Here is a 20,787-nt window from a genome sequence, read left to right on the forward strand (position 1 = left end):
CGTGCCCACGCTCTTGAATCTTCCGAGTTTTCCACCATCTGGCTACGACTACAGAGTCATTCTCGTACTAAATTTATCTGTGCTGTATACCTCTCTCCTAACTCCTCTGACTATAAGAAATTCTTTGACTACTTAACTTCCAAAGTGGAGCACATTCTGACCCTCTTCCCTTTTGCAGAGATCTCCATTCTTGGAGACTTCAATGTTCACCACCAGCTTTGGCTTTCCTCTCCCTTCACTGACCATCCTGGTGAACTAGCCTACAACTTTGCTATCCTCCATGACCTAGAGCAATTGGTGCAACACCCTACTCGTATTCCTGACCGTCTTGGAGATACGCCCAACATTCTTGACCTTTTCCTGACCTCTAATCCTTCTGCTTATGCTGTCACCCTTTCTTCTCCGTTGGGCTCCTCCGATCACAATCTCATATCTTTATCTTGTCCTATCACTCCAATCCCTCCTCAGAATCCCCCTAAGCGAAGGTGCCTCTGGCGTTTTGCCTCTGCTAGTTGGGGGGACCTGAGGCGGTATTTTGCTGATTTTCCTTGGAATGACTACTGCTTCCGTGTCAGAGACCCGTCTTTGTGTGCTGAGCGCATAACAGAGGTGATAGTGTCTGGCATGGAGGCGTACATTCCTCACTCTTTTTCTCGTCCTAAACCTTCTAAACCTTGGTTTAACACAGCTTGTTCTCGTGCTATACATGATAGAGAGGTGGCCCACAAAAGGTACTTAAGCCTTCCTTCACCAGAATCTCATGCACTTTATATTTCTGCCCGGAACCATGCCAAGTCTGTTCTCCAACTAGCCAAAAACTCCTTCATTAACAGAAAATGTCAAAACCTTTCAAGATCTAACTCCCCTCGTGATTTCTGGCATCTAGCCAAAAATATCTCCAATAACTTTGCTTCTTCTTCTTTCTCTCCTCTACTTCAACCAGATGGCACCACTGCTATCACATCTATTTCTAAAGCTGAACTCTTTGCTCAAACCTTTGCTAAAAACTCTACCTTGGACGATTCTGGGCTTGTTCCTCCCTCTCCTCCACCCTCTGACTACTTCATGCCTCGTATTAAAATTCTTTGTAATGATGTTTTCCATGCCCTCGCTGGCCTAAACCCTCAGAAGGCTTACGGACCTGATGGGGTCCCTCCTATTGTTCTCCGAAACTGTGCCTCCGTGCTTGCACCTTGCCTAGTCAAACTCTTTCAGCTCTGTCTGTCAACATCTACCTTTCCTTCTTGCTGGAAGTTTGCCTACATTCAACCTGTTCCTAAAAAGGGTGACCGCTCTAATCCCTCAAACTACCGTCCTATTGCTTTAATTTCCTGCTTATCTAAAGTTTTTGAATCTATCCTCAACAGGAAGATTCTTAAACATCTATCACTTCACAACCTTCTATCTGATCGCCAGTATGGGTTCCGTCAAGGCCGCTCGACTGGTGATCTTCTGGCTTTCCTTACTGAGTCTTGGTCATCCTCTTTTAGAGACTTTGGTGAAACTTTTGCTGTTGCCTTGGACATATCAAAAGCCTTTGATAGAGTCTGGCACAAAGCTTTGATTTCCAAACTACCCTCCTACGGTTTCTATCCTTCTCTCTGTAACTTCATCTCAAGTTTCCTTTCTGACCGTTCTATTGCTGCTGTGGTAGACGGTCACTGTTCTTCTCCTAAATCTATTAACAGTGGTGTTCCTCAGGGTTCTGTCCTGTCACCCACTCTCTTCTTATTATTCATTAATGATCTTCTAAAACAAACTTCTTGTCCTATCCACTCCTATGCTGATGATACCACCCTGCACTTTTCCACGTCTTTTCATAGACGTCCAACCCTTCAGGAGGTAAACATATCACGCAGGGAAGCCACAGAACGCCTGACTTCTGATCTTTCTAAAATTTCTGATTGGGGCAGAGCAAACTTGGTATTGTTCAATGCCTCAAAAACTCAATTCCTCCATCTATCAACTCGACACAATCTTCCAGACAACTATCCCCTCTTCTTCAATGACACTCAACTATCCCCCTCTTCTACACTGAACATCCTCGGTCTGTCCTTTACTTATAATCTGAACTGGAAACTTCACATCTCATCTCTAGCTAAAACAGCTTCCATGAAGTTAGGTGTTCTGAGACGTCTCCGTCAGTTTTTCTCACCCCCGCAGCTGCTAACTCTGTACAAGGGCCTTATCCGTCCATGTATGGAGTATGCTTCACATGTCTGGGGGGGTTCCACTCATACTGCTGTTCTAGACAGGGTGGAATCAAAAGCTTTTCGTCTCATCAACTCCTCTCCTCTAACTGACTGTCTTCAGCCTCTCTCTCACCGCCGCAATGTTGCATCTCTAGCTGTCTTCTACCGCTATTTTCATGCTAACTGCTCTTCTGATCTTGCTAACTGCATGCCTCCCCTCCTTCCGCGGCCTCGCTGCACAAGACTTTCTTCTTTCTCTCACTCCTATTCTGTCCACCTTTCTAACGCAAGAGTTAACCAGTATTCTCAATCATTCATCCCTTTCTCTGGTAAACTCTGGAACTCCTTGCCTGCTTCTGTATTTCCACCTTCCTATGACTTGAATTCCTTCAAGAGGGAGGTTTCAAGACACTTATCCACCAATTTTTGACCACTGCTTTGACCCTTTTAGGGACTGGCATTTCAGTGGGCATTTTTTTTATTAGATTTTTGTTGCCCTTGGCCAGTATCCTTCCTACATAAAAAAAAAAAAAAAAAAAAAAAAAAAAAAAATATATATATATATATATATATATATATATATATATATATATATATATATATATATATATATATATATATATATATATATATATATATATATATATATATATATATATATATATATATATATATATATATATTGTTTTGTCTTTAATTTTTTATTTATTTTTCATGTATGTCATGTTTAGTTTTATCTGTTGCCTTGTCTTCCTATATTTATTTTTATTTGGTAGTTTATTAATATATTTATAATTAAAAATAAAAATTGCATAAAATGTGAAGGGCATTGCTAAAGTCGGAGTCGTAATTTTCCTTTCTAAAAGATGCAACCATAGATTTCTTTATAAAGGAGTCTATGATATACCTTGAGGCAACGAATTAAAAGGATTGTTTATACCTCGCATAGAGCGAGACGCAGCCGGAACCGAGGCAGGACGGGGCGTGGTGGTGCGCACTCAGTTCTCTGAATCCATCTTTGGCGTATCTGTGGACTCGCTGATGCCGGGGAAGCGTCGGCGTCTCCTGAACCTCACCGTCACGCCACACACTGGGTAGGTTTGCAGTCATGTGTTTGAAGGTGCCAATACTTCATTTGTTTCGAAAAAAAGTTTTCTGTAAAATGTCTTTTTAAGAACTGATAGATTACATTAGACAATTGTTTATAACCATGAGTCCTCTCTTAACTTTCAGAGAACACTGGCAGGTGAGCCTACATGTGCCAATTATCTCTACAGCCCTCGAGTGGGAGACGAAGCTCTGGAAAAATCAGGGCAAGCAACATTGGGAAGTTAATGGGGAAGTCAAGTCTACCAAATCTGACATATCGTTAGAATTCGTTCACTTCAAGCAGGAGAAGCAGGACGAGGAGACTCAGGTCACGGATGACAGAGGTGAGGCTGGCAGGTGTGATGCTGAAGGTTGTGGGGACGGCAATGTCAAGGAGCCAAAAGCCAAGTCGCGGCACCACGTCGACAGTGATTGCGACTCAGATTTAAGAAAAGAACAGACAGTAGACCAGAATGAAGTTTGTAGTGGTCGAGATCATAAATCAGAAGACTTAAAGCAAAATGATCCTGATTCCATAATGGTAAATGTAGACGAAGAATGTTCCAGGAAAGCGGAGTGTGATGGACCGGAAGAGTCAGTGTCAAGTGACGCTGTTCAAGAGACTACACAAAAATTAACTTCCCGGGTTTTCAGCCTTTCTTCCAACATGAAGACTTACGGTAAGTACGTCCACACTTCATGTAGAACGAAATTTGACTATTAAGGCAAAATTTAATGACACGTTTCTTATGATGTTAGTAAGTCCTTTTATTCAGGTCTTTTTATATACTTGATTTCTTGCAAATAAGAATTTATAATTAAAAAAAAGTTGTTCGCTATACCTTTTGAAATCATAACTATTTGGATAGTACTGTTCTAATATTTTTTGTCGGTCGCGTCATCAGTGCCACAGTAGTGTACTTGAGTTGTTTACTTACCTGTACCTCACGACACCCTCCCTTTATCTCCCTCCACGCACCGCACGCATAGTCTCATCTGACGGAGGACGCTGGATTCGGATCCTGCAGCGCACACACCTGGCATTCTGTCCTCGCCTTGGCTGGAACTTGAACCGTGAGTGAACCGGAGCCTGAGAAGCGAAAGTTCAAAGCAAGAGAGAAAGAGAGAGAGAGAGAGAGAGAGAGAGAGAGAGAGAGAGAGAGAGAGAGAGAGAGAGAGAGAGAGAGAGAGAGAGAGAGAGAATGATGATTTAAACTATACAAGAAAAATATTGCAATAGACTTTTTTTTATCACTCGGAATTCTAGAAATATTTCGGTTCAATCGTGACTGGACTGGGTGGGAGGTAGCGTGGCGGTGTGGTGTTGGGATGTATTGATGGTGATGGATACCGGTCCTGCAGAAAAGGTGGTAGTCATGGCGGTGGATACCTGTCCTAAAGGACAGGTGGTGGCATTGGATACCCATCCAGCAGGGCAGGTGGTGGCAGTAGATACCCGTCCACAGGACAGGTGGTGGTAGTAGATACCCGTCCAGCAGGACAGGTGGTGGCGGTGGATACCCGTCCAGCAGGACAGGTGATGGTAATGGCGGTGGATACCCGTCCAGCAGGACAGGTGGTGGCGGTGGATACCCGTCCAGCAGGACAGGTGATGGTAATGGCGGTGGATACCCGTCCAGCAGGACAGGTGGTGGCGGTGGATACCCGTTCAACAAGACAAGTGATAGTCATAGCGGTGGATACCCGCCCTGCAGAACAGATGGTTGCGGTGAATACTCGTCCTGCAGGACAGGCGGTGGCGGTGGATACCCGCTCTGCAGGACAGTGGTGGCGGTAGATAACCGTCCAGCAGGACAGGTGATGGTCATGGTGGTGGATACACGTCCAGCAGGACAGGTGGTGGCGGTGGATACCCGTCCAGCATGACAGGTGATGGTCAAGGCGCTAGATACCCGCCCTGCAGGACAGGTGGTGGCGGTGGATACCCGTTCAGCAGGACATGTGATGGTCATGGCGGTTCATACCCGTCCAGCAGGACAGGTGATGATCATGGCGGTGGATACTCGTCCAGCAGGAAAAGCGGTGGCGGCGGATACCCGTCCAGCAGGACAGGTGGTAGTCATGGCGGTGGATACCCGTCCAGCAAGACAGGAGGTGGCTGTGAATACCCGTCAAGCAGGACAGGTGGTGGCGGTGAATACCCGTCAAGCAGGACAGGTGGTGGCGGTGGATACCCGTCCAGCAGGATAGGTGATGTTCATGGCGGTGGATACCCGGCCTGCAGGACAGGTGGTGGCAATGGATACCCGTCCAGCAGGACAGGTGGTGGCAGTGGATACCCGTCCAGCAGGACAGGTGGTGGCGGTGGATGACTGTCCAGGAGGACAGGTGATGGTCATGGCGATGGATACCCATCCAGCAGGACAGGTGGTGGCGGTGGATTCCTGTCCAGCAGGACAGGTGATGGTCATGGCGGTGGATACCCGCCCTGCAGGACAAGTCGTGGCGGTGGATACCAGTTCAGCAGGACAGGTGATGGTCATGGTGGTGGATACCCATCCAGCAGGACAGGTGATGGTCATGGCGGTGGATACCCGTCCAGAAGGACAAGTGGTGGCGGCGGATACCCGTTTAGCAGGACAGGTGGTAGTCATGGCGGTGGATACCCGTCAAGCAAGACAGGTGGTGGCTTTGCACAACCATCCAGTAGGACAGGTGGTGGCGGTGGATACCCATCCAGCAGGACAGGTGGTAGTCTTGGCGGTGAATACCCTTCCAGCAAGATAGATGATTGTCGTGGCGGTGGATACCCGCCCTGCAGGACAGGTGGTGGCGGTGGATACCCGTCCAGCAGGACAAGTGGTAGTCATGGCGGTGGATACCCGTCCAGCAGGACAGGTGGCAGTCATGGCGGTGGATACCCGTCCAGCAGGATAGGTGATGGTCATGGCGGCGGGTATGGTGGTTACCCGCCCTGCAGGACAGATGGTGGCAATAGATACCCATCCAGCAGGACAGGTGGTGGCAGTGGATACCCGTCCAGCAGGACAGGTGGTGGCGGTGGATGCCCGTCCAGCTGGACAGGTGGTGGTCATGGCGGTGGATACCCGTCTAGCAGGACAGTTGATGGCATTGAATACCAGTCCAGCAGGACAGGTGATGGCAGTGAATACCCGTCCCGCAGGACAGGTGGTGGCCGTGGATAACCTTCCAGCATGACAGGTAGTGGCGGTGAATACCCATCCAGCAGGACAGGTGGTGGCGGTGGATACCCGTCCAGCAAGACAGGTGGTGGCGGTGGATTCCTGTCCAGCAGGATAGGTGGTGGTAATGGATACCCGCCCTGCAGGACAGGTGGTGGCGGTGGATACCCGTCCAGCAGGACAGGTGATGGTCATAGCGGTGGATACCCGGCCTTCAGGACAGGTGGTCGCTGTGGATATCCGTCCAGCAGGACAGGTGATAGTCACGGCGGTGGATACCCGCCCTGCAGGACAGGTGGTGGCGGTGGATACCCGTTCAGCGGGACAGGTGATGTTTATGGCGGTAGATACCCATCCAGCAGGACAGGTGATGGTCTGGCGGTGGACACTCGTCCAGCAGGACAAGTGGTGGTGGTGGATACCCGTCCAGCACGACAGGTGATGGTCATGGCGGTGGATACCCGTCTAGTAGGACAAGTGGTGGCGGGGGATACCCATCAAGCAGGACAGGTGGCAGTCATGGCGGTGGATATCCGTCCAGCAGGATAGGTGATGGTCATGGCGGCGGGTATGGTGGGTACCCGCCGCCCTGCAGGACAGATGGTGGCAATAGATACCCGTCCAGCAGGACAGGTGGTGGCAGTGGATACCCATCCAGCAGGACAGGTCGTGGCGGTGGATGCCCGTCCAGCTGGACAGGTGGTGGTCATGGCGGTGGATACCCGTCTAGCAGGACAGGTGATGGCATTGAATACCAGTCCAGCAGGGCAGGTGATGGCAGTGAATACCCGTCCCGCAGGACAGGTGGTGGCCGTGGATAACCTTCCAGCATGACAGGTAGTGGCGGTGAATACCCGTCCAGCATGACAGGTGGTGGCGGTGGATACTCGTCCTGCAGGGCAGGCGGTGGCGGTGGATACCTGCTCTGCAGGACAGTGGTGGCGCTAGATACCCTTCGTACAGGACAGGTGGTGGCGGTGAATACACGTCCTACAAGGACAGATGGTGGCGGTGGATACCCGTCCTGCAGTACAGGTGATGTTCATGGCGGTGGATACTCGTCCAGCACGACAGGTGATGGTCGTCGCGGTTTATACCCGTCCTACAGGACAAGTGATGGCGGTGGATACCCGTCCTACAGGTCAGGTGGTGGCGGTGGATACCCGTCCTACAGGACAGGTGGTGGCGGTGGATACCCGTCCTACAGGACAGGTGGTGGCGGTAGATACCCGTCCTGCAGGACAGGTGATGGTCATGGCGGTGGATATCCGTCCTACAGGACAGGTGGTGGCGGTGTATACCCGCCCTGCAGGACAGGTGATGGTCGTGGCGGTGGATACCTATCCTGCAGGACAGGTGGTGGTGGTGGACACCGAATCATAAGATAGAAACTAGTCGGGAATAAACTATCCTCCCAGCACTTGTGTTTCTTCTCACCTCCTCCTCCATTATTAGCATCATTATATTCCGGAATTACTAGTAAGTAGTGACGTCAGTAAATTTGCGAATGACACCAAATTACGAGGATAAGACAGGACTGGATAGAAAGTATGATTGGACAGAAAAGTGTGAAATGAAATTCGATATCAATGAGGTAGCGTTCTCTACGTAAGAAGTAAGAGAGAGAGAGAGAGAGAGAGAGAGAGAGAGAGAGAGAGAGAGAGAGAGAGAGAGAGAGGGATGCACAATATATAACAGCAGCTTAAAGGCCAGGGAGATAGCTAAATCTTCGAGAGAGAGAAAACAAAGTGATACTACAAGTCTGCGGCCTATAAAACAGTGCATTTAGTGCTTTGATAAGGCCTCTCTTACATTACGGTGTACAGTTGTGGCTGTGCAAAGAAGAGTGACTAGGATGATCCAGGGACTGAAAAAAAAAAAAAAAAAAAAGCTAGTCACTGGAATGGTGTAGGGTGCGTGGTGATACGATAGAGGTATTTCGATATCATTAAGGTAGGCTTTACCTCCTCATACGGTGTTCCATCCCTCGAAGTAATAATAATGATAATAATAATAATAATAATAATGATAATAATAATAAGTGAATTGATAAGTAAATACATCCGCCAATTCATGATGACTTAAGATTTCTCGGCCTGGGTGCTGGACCTTACAAGTCTCCTGATACTTCATCTCCTTGCTATTCTTGTCATGTGCCTTACCCGAATAGAATGGCTGGCGGGGGGGAGGGGGGGAAAGGTGACAGGCGAGGTGCAGGCTGAGGGTCATGGCAGGGTTAGTTGGGAGAGCTCAGCCCCAGTGAACGCTCGTGTGTGTCAGCTGAAGGACACCAACACTGCCCGGTGATCCATCTGGGTGGTGCCAAGCGAGGAACATGTACTGGTGTTTTGGTGAGTAGATTAGGTAGTGGTGATACGAAGAGATTTAACAATACGGCCCTTAGATGTTCTTCCATATGATGTATGCTAACAATCGTGTGTGTGTGTGTGTGTGTGTGTGTGTGATGGGAATAAGGTACCTAAGTTTGTTAGTGAACACGTACTATTATTTAGTATACTATCATTTGCTCCTTTACTTTACTGAAAACAGTACGGTTCATATTGAAAGCATGTTATAAAACTACATTGTGGTTTGTAAGCATGAACTCTGCCGTCTCCCATCGTCTGCAGCAGTGACTACGTGAGGTGGAGACTAATGGGAGGGGAGTAGGGGAGCTGCCAGGTGCCTCCACACGCCCCACAATTGCACGAGGGAACATTCTTTTCTTGTTCTTTCACAACATCCTCACTTTATTTTACCAACCGTGATTCAAGTGAGAGAGAAATCCAAACAATTTTAAACCGTCAAATAAACTCACCGTTCGCGAAAATATTCTAACGTGTATTTTGAAATTGCCGCGTGACTGGATATGTAAGGGAAAGTGGAAAGCCAGGAAGCGCCACAAGCATAATGTTATTCAGTCTTAAAAAATGATTTGAGTTACCCCGGTTAGCATCCAAAACTGGAAAGGTGTGGATATTCTTTAAGTAAAACGTCGACCTGCTATACCATGGAACTGAGGTTTCATAAGCGAGTGGGGTTGTTCGTCCTAGTGGAAACATTGTTGAGTGACCATTCTATAATTATCATATTAGGCAATATAACAAATAGTTTACCTAAAGGAACTGGTGTGTGACTATTGTACGACACTATACGCAGATTATCAACTTCCAAGAGGAATTATTCTGCGATTACGTTGGAAGTGGTAAACTATTCTGTAATTATCGAACTTACCGCTATAAAGAAACTCTATCTATAATCATCACTAATCCGAAATTATTGTACTCGACACTACAAAGATAATTTACATGAACGAATGAAATGTGTATTGTCATAAACCATACAACCATCTTTCCCTTACTCTAGGTGCGGCGTTGATGCTGGTAACAGTGGTGGGGATCCCGGCACACAGCCAGCAGGCATCGGCAGCATCCTTCCGCCTGGTCACCGCTTACACGTTAAACCGAACTGATGACTCCACTCAAACATTTCTCAGGTAACACTTAATACACCGCACCGAAGATGGATAGATAAGTACTATTACTTGTATATTTTCAGTCTTAAAGTTAGAGAAAAGTGTGATTTTCTTTTAATGAATTGTACATGAATATCTCAAAAGCTCATGGAAGGATGCATGAACTTGGGAAAGGTTAGGAATCACTGCCCTATATGATATACCAATAGCGTGAAAATAACAGCTATAGGACACTTCTTTATTACATGTCTATAAATTCAATATAATGACACTATTTGGTCGTGGTCCTTCAGCGACATGTCATTTAAGTGGTTTGGTTAGGGTAGAAATTATATCTAAGTGAACTAATGTATTAGAGAGAGAGAGAGAGAGAGAGAGAGAGAGAGAGAGAGAGAGAGAGAGAGACTGAAGCTTCAACTTTTCTTGTATTTCAGAGTGGGGACCTCTCCCTCCACCCGGTCCCTTACCTTGGCTCTGCAGGTGGGTGGGTGCATAACCTAACGTGTCTTAAAAGAAGGAACAATACAATAACTAAATTTAATGACGTTTTTTTCAATTTAAGACTCAAGATGAACACCTGCTGGAATAAATCACACACACACACACACACACACACACACACACACACACACACACACACACCTCCTCCCACTCGCCTGATGTAAGATGTCGTTGTTCACAGACTGACCTGACTAACTGTGGATGCAATGTCACCGGGAATTACTCAGATCGCGTCCTCCAGGTGACAGGTGGCTACACAGGTGATGCGCTCAAAGTCGTGGCGCAGAGGTACCAGCATGTGGGGGGCGTTGGATCAGCTGAGGAGTTGGTGAGCGTAGCGTGGCACCCCGAGGAAGAGGTGAGAGAGCGTGAGAATATTACCTTATAGATTTTCTTGTTATATTTTTATTATATATATATATATATATATATATATATATATATATATATATATATATATATATATATATATATATATATATATATATATATATATATATATATACGAGTATATATATATATATATATATATATATATATATATATATATATATATATATATATATATATATATATATATATATATATATATATATATATATATATATATATATATTGTTTTGTCTTTATTTTTTTTTATTTTTCCTGTATGTCATGTTTAGTTTTATCTGTTGCCTTGTCTTCCTATATTTATTTTTATTTGGTAGTTTATTAATATATTTATTCATTATTTTCTTTTAATGCGTATGCGTGAGGAAGACTTGCAGAAGGCAAAAAAAAAAAAAAAAACTATTTAAATATCCATAGTTTCTGCTTACAAAGTACCACAGCAATAGAAATCTGATTTTTAACATTTGCATCTCATTATTATCTTCATATATTACATACTACCATTGCTTCATCATTCCTATAGAAAAAAAAAAACATACAAAATTCTTGTCATGCCACTTTGAAATAAAAGAGATGAGGTCACACTATTCCTTCCTCTAGATGCTGTTCATGGCGGCTCCCAGGACCACCCTCAGCCTGGCCAGCGGGCATGAGGGCCAGGCGGGGCAGTGGTGGCGGCTGTGGTTGAGAGGCGGTGAGGAAGAGCGCGGCAAGCCCTCCAGTGGTGACCCCGCGCCGCCTCAGCTTGACCAAGGTGTGTAAGTGTGTGTGTGTGTGTGTGTGTGTGTGTGTGTGTGAAGAGGTGGAGCTGATGGGCCTCGCAGTGTATTGAGTGTACGTATACATTTTTATTAAACAGGGAATTATTGTTATTATTATTATTATTATTATTACTATTATTATCATTATTATTATTATTATTATTATTATTATTATTATTTGGTGGTTTAGATCCTCTGCAAACCTATATTGCTTTTCATTATCTCAAATCAAAATTAAATAGCACTGCGCAAGATATGACCGTTAGTTAAGATTTTTTCGGTTAAATTTAATGTTAGGATGGGAAAAAAAAGAAAAAGAAAAAGGAAGAAATAAAAATTGCATAAAATATGAAAGGCATTGCTATAGTCGGAGTCGTAATTTTCCTTTCTAAAAGATGCAACCATAGATTTCTTTATAAAGGAGTCTATGATATACCTTGAGGCAACGAATTAAAAGGATTGTTTATACCTCGTATAGAGCGAGACGCAGCCGGAACCGAGGCAGGACGGGGCGTGGTGGTGCGCACTCAGTTCTCTGAATCCATCTTTGGCGTATCTGTGGACTTGCTGATGCCGGGGAAGCGTCGGCGTCTCCTGAACCTCACCGGCCAGCACTCACACCCACATCTACCTGCCTTCCTTATCCTTAACTTTATGTACATCAGTAATTATCAACCAGCTTACTGACTTGCCACTAACAGACTGACTGCTGAGTGTATCCCAGTCGTTCTACCACTCTATCTGAGAACCAACTTCTTTTTCAGTGGCATAAGTTGTGTGTGTGTGTGTGTGTGTGTGTGTGTGTGTGTGTGTGTGTGTGTTTAGCCGATGCAAGAGATCTGCTCCCCACTCTGGTTCTTTATACGTGCATGACTATGTGATTATGCTTATTCACGTAAATACAAGTGTAGTATATTTACAGTATTGCTCTCTTCATTAAACGTAATCTTATGAAAACACTCAACATTGCTTACATTTAGACTTCCAATAATGTTTACCTCAGCGAGCGAACACTACGAGAGGTTTTGCAGAAATTATTACAATTTGAATGTGTAGACAGAATGAAAAGAGAATGACGAACGAGACTAATAGCTGCAGGTAAAGATAAAGAGAGCTGCCTGCTAATGCATCGGTTTTAGATAACGGTGGTGGTGTGTGAGTTGGCGAAGTAGTCACGGAGGTGTTGTTAACCCTCTTTCTGCCACGGCCGTCTTTCGTTAGCACTAAGACCACTGTAATAAATTGTTTGGATGGGTATAAAGGAAAAAAAAGAGAATATGATGTTAATTTAATCTTTGCTAAGCCACAGAAGTTCGTATTTAAGAGACTGTACTACAAAGAAATCTGATGATGATAACGAGGATTGATTAGCACCGGAAGAGTTAAGGTGCAGCCTGTACATTACGAGGTCTGATACATTTCGCATCCACCACAGTCATTTGTTTGGTCATGGTCACGCACAAGATTATCGGAAAACCTTCTTGGCAAAATTGTGCTTTGTTGTAAAGTGTCCTTAGAGTCAAAATGTTCAGAGAAGGATTAACTTTTTATCTCTCTCTCTCTCTCTCTCTCTCTCTCTCTCTCTCTCTCTCTCTCTCTCTCTCTCTCTCTCTCTCTCTCTCTCTCTCTCTCTCTGCAGTCTTAAAATATCGTTCTTCATTTTTCCTTCACTATCTGCGCTCAGTATTGACAACCAAGTATATGAAAAAATAAAAGGAAATAAATAAATACTGCTGTTTTATTCTGAGCCATTTAGTAAATACAAAGTAACAATACACTTACTTAACTGATTGTGATAAATAGTAGTGATAAATCATCACTACTATTGGTACTACTTCGCTCATTGAATGTAATCTTGCTTCATAAGTTTTCGTAAAGAATAGACGATAAAGAAGAAAGTGAAAGAATAGGAAAATGATCAAGGCGAAACAAGTACATGAATTTCAAACACTAAAATAAAAATAAAAAAAAGCAAGAAAGAAAGAAAGAAAAAGAAAAAGAAAGGTAAATTCATTAGACTCTTATTTTGTTAGTCATTATCACTATTAGATTCTTCATAGTGGAAATATGAACGGCTCTTTATTTTGTCAACCACTGTCATTACCAGATTCTTGGTGAAAACGTGAACGGCTCTCTATATTGTTAACCACTGCCATCATCAGATTCTTAACGGCAAAAACGTGAGACTCTATATTGCCAACCATTGTCGTGAGCGACTCTGTACTTACGAACATTGAGTAAAAGGCAACAAAAGATACATTGTGCAGGGAAAGCCGGAAGTCGATAATCTTGTACAGACTCGAATATTGAAGCATCCAAGGAGAGGGAATCAAACCGGATGACTTTTGAACTTCTGAACTGCTTTTCTTTTTATTTTTTCTTTATTTTTTTCAATCAGAGAGAGAGAGAGAGAGATAGAGAAAGAGAGAGAGAGAGAGAGAGAAACTTCCTTGAGAGAAAATACCGTCTAATTGCGAAATGTCCTCGGAGTCAAAATGTCCAGCTGAGGATTAACTCTCCCATTATTTTTTCTTCTCTCTCCTTGTGCGATTCTTTCAAAATCAGACGCGGTATTGAGACTGCCGGAGGAAGACGTCCCTTAGTTTTTAATTTTTCACTTTATTTTCGGGTAGAGCTGCGGCAATTCGAGTGACTTGGGGGGGGGGGAGGAGTAGAGGAGGAGGTGGGTGATCGAAATCTGTCTGTGGTCGGGAGAGCGATCAGGCGTCAGCGGTCAGCAAGGTCGAGGGAAGGGAGGGAAGGGTGTAGGTAGGTAGAGAAAGAGGGTGCATGTGTGTGTGAAGTTATTTCAGGACTAGGGAAGACTTGTCGTGTTGTTTCATAGGCGGAGGACGACGAGAAGCACGAGGTGAAAGAAGACGAGAATGTGATGGAGAAAAAAAAAAAAAAAAACAGAATAAAAACGAAATGATGAGAATTACAAAAAAAAAAAAAAACGGGAATGAGGAAGACGAGGAGGAGAAGAGGGAAAATAGCAAGAAGAAGGTGGAATATGAGAATACTATATGTGGAAGAGGAGGACGAGTAGGAGGAAGACAAGGACGCAGAAAAGAATGGAGGAATGTGAGGGAGCTGGTTGAGGAGAAGGAGGATGAGAGAGAGGAAGACGAAGAAGTGGAAGAAAAGAAAAAAAAAAGTAAGATAAGGAGGAATATGAAGACCAAAATCTAAAGAAGCTTTTTAAGATCGTGATGAACCTGACATTGTGAATAAAGAAGAGGAGAAGGAGGAGGAGGAGGAGGAGGAGGAGGAGGACAAGGAGTCAGTGAAGAAAAGATAGTTGGATAAGATGGAATATAAACAGAGCGCTGTAGATGAGGACTAGAATCATACGAATACCATTGAAATTTCCACTAACTTTAAATACTTCGCCATTTCATCAAAATTATTCTAAAAGGTCACAGGGATGGTAACTTAGGTTTTCATGTTTATATTTCCCCAATGATGCTGAATCCATGTTAAACTTTCAATAGAATCATACAAATACTCTTGAAATCCCCACTAACTTTAAATAGTCCACCCTCTCTTCAGAATTACGTGTTTCTAAAGGTCACAGAGATGGTAACAGGTTTTCATGGCTGTTTTTCCCCAATGATGCAGAATCCACGTTAAAATCTCACTAGAACAAGAATCATATAAATACCCTTGAAATCCACACTAACGTTAAATATTTCGCCCTCTCATCAGAACTATTTTCAAAGGTCACAAAGGTTCTATAACTTGGGTTCTCATGGTTATTTTTCCCCGATGATGCAGAGTCCATGTTAAACTCTCTAGAATGATACAAATACCCTTGAGAACCCAACTATCTAAACGCTTCTTCGCCCTTTCTTACGAGATGGTAACTTGCTCTCTCATGGTTGTTTTCCCCAGTGATGCAGAATTCGTGTTTAATGCTCATTAGATTTATACACCCTTTGAAAACCTCACTAAGCTGCAAGAGGGCAAATTAAAAAGTGATCTAGATAAAAAGGCGGAACGTTTCAGAATACGGCTCTTTACGTCATCATCGCAGGAAATGTAAACCTGGTGGAATTCTGAATGATTAACGCTAGTTCCTGCTATCTTGGCAGAAAAGGTGCGCGTCTGGACCAAGAACTTCTGAAGATCCTGATGATTTTTTTTTTTATTTATTCTGTCGTAAACTTTGGTGCAGAAGTAAATGTTTCAAGTTAACGAAGGTGATTAATCTAAATAGTTTTTTCTCCCTTTCGTTTGCTGAGAATGGGAGAATGGACGAACAGAGAGAAAGAGGTTGAGTAATTAAAGGAAGGAGAGAGAGAGAGAGAGAGAGAGAGAGAGAGAGAGAGAGAGAGAGAGAGAGAGAGAGAGAGAGAGAGAGAGAGAGAGAGAGAATAGGGAGGGGGGCAGGTAGACAGACGAACAGACAGGCAGAGACAGAAAAGCACATGGACAGGAAAACTCACGAGTAAACAAATGGACAGACAGATGTATTCATGTAATGCTAGAATAACTGAAAAAGAATATTTAGGGAAAACTTAATAAAGATATGGATATGAAGAACAGATATTACCACAGAGAATGTAGAGCGGCGAATATTAATGTAGAGTTTGGGTAAATGTAAAGAGAAATAGTTAAATACTAAGACAGGAAGACGTAATGATCAAACGGGCAGATAGACGGACAGATAAGACATAGACTATGGAAGATATAAGACGGCGAATGGTCAAGTGATGCTACAAAATAATAAACAAAACAAAACTTTGTTCACAGAAGCTATTTTGTCAAGAAAAAAATAAATAAAAAAATCGAGCACCAAACGACGATGATAATGACGATAGTGAGCATTGTAGTAATGAAGATAGTGACGAGCATTAAAACAAAACATTATCACTAGACTAGAAGAAATGAGTTGTGAGACGGTAATGATGATAGCCGTAGTTGTGGTGATGATGTTGGAAGAAATAATGGTGGTGGTGATGATGGTCGCACAGGTGGTGATGGTGGTAGACAGAGTGGTGGTGGTGATAATAGCAGTGTGGTGGGGGAAGGGAGTCAAGTCGTAAAATCCGAAGCAGTAATTCTGTTTCACTTCACTCTCCGAAGCTCCGAGGCAAGTGTCTGGAGGCGAACCATTTGTCGGACGCGAAGGATGAAAGAAAGTAAGAAAAAATAAAAATAAGGAGAGAGAGAGAGAGAGAGAGAGAGAGAGAGAGAGAGAGAGAGAGAGAGAGAGAGAGAGAGAGAGAGAGAGTCTGAATAAAAGCTCGGGGTAGAACACTTGTTTCTTTATTATATTTTAATTGCCTGCGTTCAGCCACTCAGGGACGAAGGAAAGGATTTCTTGTATTTTTTGTCTCAAGAATGCGAGAGAAAAGAACGTATGAAAATGTAAGAAAAAACCTGGTAGTTATTTTCCAGCGCATATGCCTTATACTAAGCTTGTTCACACACACACGCGCCCGCGCACACACACACACACACATTGTTATTATTATTATTATTATTATTATTATTATTATTATTATTATTATTATTATTATCACTACTACTACTACTACTACAACTATTATCATTATCATTATTGTTCTTATTAGCATGTTGGTCTTTGCTGCTTTTAAATGACTTGGCAAAATTAGTTTTCTCATGCTTTCTGCATTTAGTTACTATATCTGCATGGTATTTTTCTTGGCTGTATTTATTTACTTTGTCCTTTTCACTTTATTTTCACTGGTGTCATTGTTCTCTTTTCATTACCCAGCCTCCACAACTTTATCTCTGACACACTCGCTCTGCCACGTCTGCCTCACATTCCCTCTGGCTTCCGTTATGCAATCTACTCCCTCGCAATCTCCCCCCTCACTTGTGAACTATTTCCACTTCTATTAACTCTATCGTTCCCCTTGCTCACACTCCTTTTACCTCCCATATCTATCCTTTTCTCTCTCTCGTTCTAACACTCTCGTTATCTTCCATTATGCATTCCATTCTTTCTCTCCATTTCAGCGTTTCCTTCTACTCTTACTCCTTTCCCTCCCGGCGTGGCTGCTATGGGGAAGGGGGAGGAAGGGTGCAGGCGGAAGGGGGCGAAAGAGGAGCAAGGGGAGGGGACTTGTGTCTGCGCATGGGAGTGAGGGGGGCGGGACCTTCCTCTTAACCCTCCCACTTTGGTAGGGCTTGCCATATCGCCCTTGCCTTTCTCCCTTCATTCCCCGAGTATAATTTCCACTGGTCGGGGACAACAACCCCTTCGTGGAGGCCTAGCGGGGAGGGATGTGGGTCAAGCGGGTAATGGCAAGGGAAAGGAGAGGGAAAAGTTTTACGCGCGCAAAAGATTCGAGTGATTGAACTTGTATGATGTATTAATCGTTTTCTTTGTTTCATTCATTCATTCTTTAAATTTCACTCATAGTAATTATAATTTTGTCAACGTAATTAATGGATGGTATTTATTGTTAACTGAAGAAATGTATTGATAATGGTTTTAGCTCTTTCCAGTACGATTTGTCATATCCGTGATGTAAGAAAGGATCTATGTGCCTTGTGATGGCGAGTTAAGGCTGTACTTCTGTTACTGATGTAGCCTCTTCCTAAACAATAAGGTAATAAACACATGTACGGCGCTTGTTGGCATCTCAAGGCGGCGGGTTCCCTCCCATCGCCGTCCCGCTCCCCTCAGTCCCCTGCCCCACTCCCCAGTCTGCTTCAAGCGTTCGTGTCGGTTTGGTTACGTCGCTCATGCTCGCGCGGGGTCTTTCCATGCGTTCACGATCATACTTCGTTTATGATAAAACTTTCAACTAACCAGTTAAGTTTTTTCGACTCCTAGACGTCCAGAAGCCTTAGGTGGTGGTAAGTTATGTCATGTAGGAAGTGACATGAGCTGTGAAGTTGAATGTAGCTGTCATGTGATTGTGGAGCGTGTGCCGCTGTGAAGAGTTTGACCCAGTGTGGCTTGGGCTCCCAGGTGCAGTGTGTGTAGACTCCACCTCCCTTGGCTAATTCCTCAGGGCAGTGTGCAAGGGACCTCCAAACAAGTATTGTGTACACGATGGTGAATGTCGAGTGAGTTACCAAATCTGTGGATTCGTGAGAATACTCTGTCCCTGCCGCGAGCCAAGAGAGCCATGAGGCGAGTCGGAGAGTCTCCGGTGAGGGTGTTGGAGACCAACATTGACCTCCCATTGTCGGTGAACGGGGACTTGAATAAGGGCCCCAATGGGAACAATCGCGGGGCCGTGCATGATCACCACCATCACCACCACGACCATGAAGCTGAAGCCGCTGCTCCCACCGACACAATGCTTGCCCACCACCACCACGTCAAATATCCGCTGCCCAACGATGACGACGACGACGACGATATCAAGGGCAAACCGGGCAAGCTACAGAAGATGGCACACCGGCATGGCCTGACAAAGAAGGGGCTGCTGCTCCTGTTGCTGGTTGGCTTTTTGTGCGTGGTGCAGCTTGTGGCTCTGCTGGTGATGACTGTCCTCTGGCCCAAAGACCTCGAGCAACTCAAGACGGAGGTGTGCCTTACTCCGGACTGTCTGCGTGCTTCTGCTCAGGTACAGTGCTCGCCTCATGGTTACCTGTATCTGTTCACGTTGGTGCCATGTGTACATATTAAGTTCATGGGAATGGAATGAAGTTTCTCTTAAAACATTCTAAGTGAATTCCTAAAATAAGGGTTGGTTGTTGTTGAAGATGCAATCAATATTTTTAAAGTTACAGTTCATTAGCGTAATATTAGTGGACGAAACCGTAGTTGTGGCGCACTCAAATATTGAGTATGTTTTGAATAGTAAAATCGATCCTATGCTTTTGAAATGAAGGGGAAAGGGAGGAGACACAGCATCAGCAATGTGTTTTGACCTACATAGTTCAGCAGGCCGCCGCAGGGGTGTAGCGGAAAGTCATCCGATAGCAGCACTTAAGAAGTTAGCAGGCATGAGAGTCGAAAAGTAGAGCAGTGCAATGCCACTTACTTAATTAGGTTACATTGTTTTTAGAGTTTGGGTGCAGCTTGCGAACAATGCAGGTTATGTGTGGAGAAAGGAGCACCTTGCCATTTAGGACAATGGCCGGTTGCCTTGTGTCCGGTGGTGGCGGCGAGGCCCGGGGCGGCGTGACCTGCGCGGGTTGCAAGTCTCCTGTCGTTTTCGCACTTTTTTTTATATTTTCAAATTTATTTATTTATTTACTTATATTTTTTTCATCCGCAGGAAAAAAAAAGATTGTTGTCAGGCCCATGATTAACTTGTCATAGTGACGGTAGGCATTTTAATAGTCCGAGCAACTAATAAATTAACACGAAAACCATAAAAAAGAGTGAGAAAAAAAAAGTTGGTGGTGGAGGATGAATGTTGCCATAAATTTGCCAGCGTTGGAATTAAATGTTTCCAGCCCCCCTGACTATATACTCTTCTCTGTAATGTATAATTTATAACAAGCTGCGAACATGAAATTTCACCCCCCTGCATTAATGATTTAGCATGTGTGATGATTTCATTTGAGAAGGAAATAACTCAGGTTACAATCATTGCAGTCATTACATGTAGAGATAAACCTGTGTCTGTTGGGACAAGGGAGGACTGAAGCCACTAGAGTTATTCAAGCGAAGAGAGGTACAGTACTTGAATCAAAATGTTTATTGCGCATTTAAATAAATGGGCGACAGGGAGAAGTACGTAATAGAAGTGCATGATTACATAATAAGAAGTTGATGTAAGAAAGAAGAAACCTGTAGGGAGCATTAGTGTCAGTCCTACCCTCTCGCCACTCACTTGGTGTTAAGTTCGTAATTTTAGGTTTGCGTTGTTACTTCATGCGTGAATTGAATCGTGGACAGGGCGGCTTTCATAGATACCATGTTAACTTAGCTTCTAGACGGAGTTCGCGGTGCTTGATTTAGTTTATGCGAATGAATAATTTTTAATTCATTTTTCTTATCTCCAGTCGTTTTTATCCCTTCATCTTTTGAACGATTATTTTTGAAGCACCAGACTCCCACCGCCCGCCCCTTCGCCCACTCCACCAAATGGCGCAGCGCAGACGTGATTCGTAAACATTATGGCATCCTTACCGACCTCTCCATCGGGTCGAGGGGCATCATCATTAATTAATAGCAAAGCGTCCTCGTTATCGTCAGCCACACCGTTGATCTCAGTCCAATTTTGTCCCCCTTCACAACCCTCCCCTTCCCCCCAAGCTGCGACTCCCCTCCCCTT

The 20,787-nt window shown here is 44.2% G+C and overlaps 2 protein-coding genes across 10 annotated transcripts in view; both read left to right on the top strand.

Moving 5' to 3' along the window:
• LOC135098924 (uncharacterized) overlaps positions 1–13,206 on the top strand; it is a 33,205-nt gene extending 19,999 nt beyond the window's left edge. The window contains exons 9-16 of the mRNA XM_064001350.1: positions 3,121–3,286; positions 3,426–3,961; positions 4,272–4,355; positions 9,812–9,941; positions 10,355–10,400; positions 10,603–10,779; positions 11,412–11,565; positions 12,051–13,206. Of these exons, the coding sequence (XP_063857420.1) occupies positions 3,121–3,286; positions 3,426–3,961; positions 4,272–4,355; positions 9,812–9,941; positions 10,355–10,400; positions 10,603–10,779; positions 11,412–11,565; positions 12,051–12,259 (1,502 nt within the window). The 3' untranslated portion in view covers positions 12,260–13,206. The remainder of the gene's footprint in view (positions 1–3,120; positions 3,287–3,425; positions 3,962–4,271; positions 4,356–9,811; positions 9,942–10,354; positions 10,401–10,602; positions 10,780–11,411; positions 11,566–12,050) is intronic.
• Positions 13,207–18,250: 5,044 nt separating this feature from the next.
• The window catches only part of LOC135098920 (uncharacterized), a 70,882-nt gene continuing 68,345 nt past the window's right edge, over positions 18,251–20,787 (top strand). For 5 of the 9 annotated variants that reach the window (XM_064001338.1, XM_064001337.1, XM_064001342.1 and 2 more), the window contains exon 1: positions 18,253–19,125. In XM_064001338.1, coding sequence (XP_063857408.1) covers positions 18,613–19,125 — 513 coding nt within the window. In that variant the 5' untranslated portion in view covers positions 18,253–18,612. Of the gene's footprint in view, positions 19,126–20,787 lie in introns of all 9 variants that reach the window. The other 4 variants (XM_064001345.1, XM_064001343.1, XM_064001344.1 and 1 more) reach the window with 2 other exon arrangements.

This window comes from Scylla paramamosain, unplaced genomic scaffold (genome assembly GCF_035594125.1).
Source record: "Scylla paramamosain isolate STU-SP2022 unplaced genomic scaffold, ASM3559412v1 Contig92, whole genome shotgun sequence".
In the NCBI taxonomy this organism is placed as follows: domain Eukaryota; kingdom Metazoa; phylum Arthropoda; class Malacostraca; order Decapoda; family Portunidae; genus Scylla; species Scylla paramamosain.